Consider the following 610-nt stretch of genomic DNA (forward strand, 5'->3'; position numbering starts at 1 on the left):
CGCGTCTTCCAACCCACAGCCACATCCCTAAGGGAAAAGGCGCCACAGGCCAGCCCTGCCTGGTGACAAGCCCTCATGGCCTGCAGCACGTGGAAGAGGAGGAAGAGGATTTTGGCGTGGCTGTTGGTGAGCTTGGCCGGGCTGAAAGTCACGATGTCATGCAGACAGAACTGCACGTAAGGGTAGACGATGTACAGCATGTTGGCCGACTCCAGCAGAGCTTCTGCCTGCAGCACGTTGGGGCAGGAGGACAGCCTGCAGCACGTGGAAGAGGAGGAAGAGGATTTTGGCGTGGCTGTTGGTGAGCTTGGCCGGGCTGAAAGTCACGATGTCATGCAGACAGAACTGCACGTAAGGGTAGACGATGTACAGCATGTTGGCCGACTCCAGCAGAGCTTCTGCCTGCAGCACGTTGGGGCAGGAGGACAACAGCCGTAAACCTTCTGCAGGGCGGTTCGCAGCGCATCCAGGGCCGGCATGGTGGGTGGCGCATCAGCGTGCCGGTACGGCCGCACGTAGAGGCCGTGAGCCCGGCACCACAGGTTTCGGTAGTTCTGAGAGGCGACGCTTTGCATGAAGCTGTGCAGGGTCTCCGCGCTGCCGTTACGCT

At 60.7% G+C, this 610-nt stretch overlaps 1 protein-coding gene across 1 annotated transcript in view; it reads right to left on the reverse strand.

Moving 5' to 3' along the window:
• The window catches only part of WDR81 (WD repeat domain 81), a gene marked incomplete at its 5' end in the record, with an annotated part of 10,466 nt that extends 9,861 nt beyond the window's left edge, over window positions 1-605 (reverse strand). Inside the window, 2 exons of the mRNA XM_010141654.1 lie at window positions 18-316; window positions 428-605. Of these exons, the coding sequence (XP_010139956.1) occupies window positions 18-316; window positions 428-605 (477 nt within the window). The remainder of the gene's footprint in view (window positions 1-17; window positions 317-427) is intronic.
• Window positions 606-610: the final 5 nt, after the last annotated feature.

This window comes from Buceros rhinoceros, unplaced genomic scaffold (assembly GCF_000710305.1).
Source record: "Buceros rhinoceros silvestris isolate BGI_N320 unplaced genomic scaffold, ASM71030v1 scaffold31388, whole genome shotgun sequence".
Taxonomy (NCBI): domain Eukaryota; kingdom Metazoa; phylum Chordata; class Aves; order Bucerotiformes; family Bucerotidae; genus Buceros; species Buceros rhinoceros.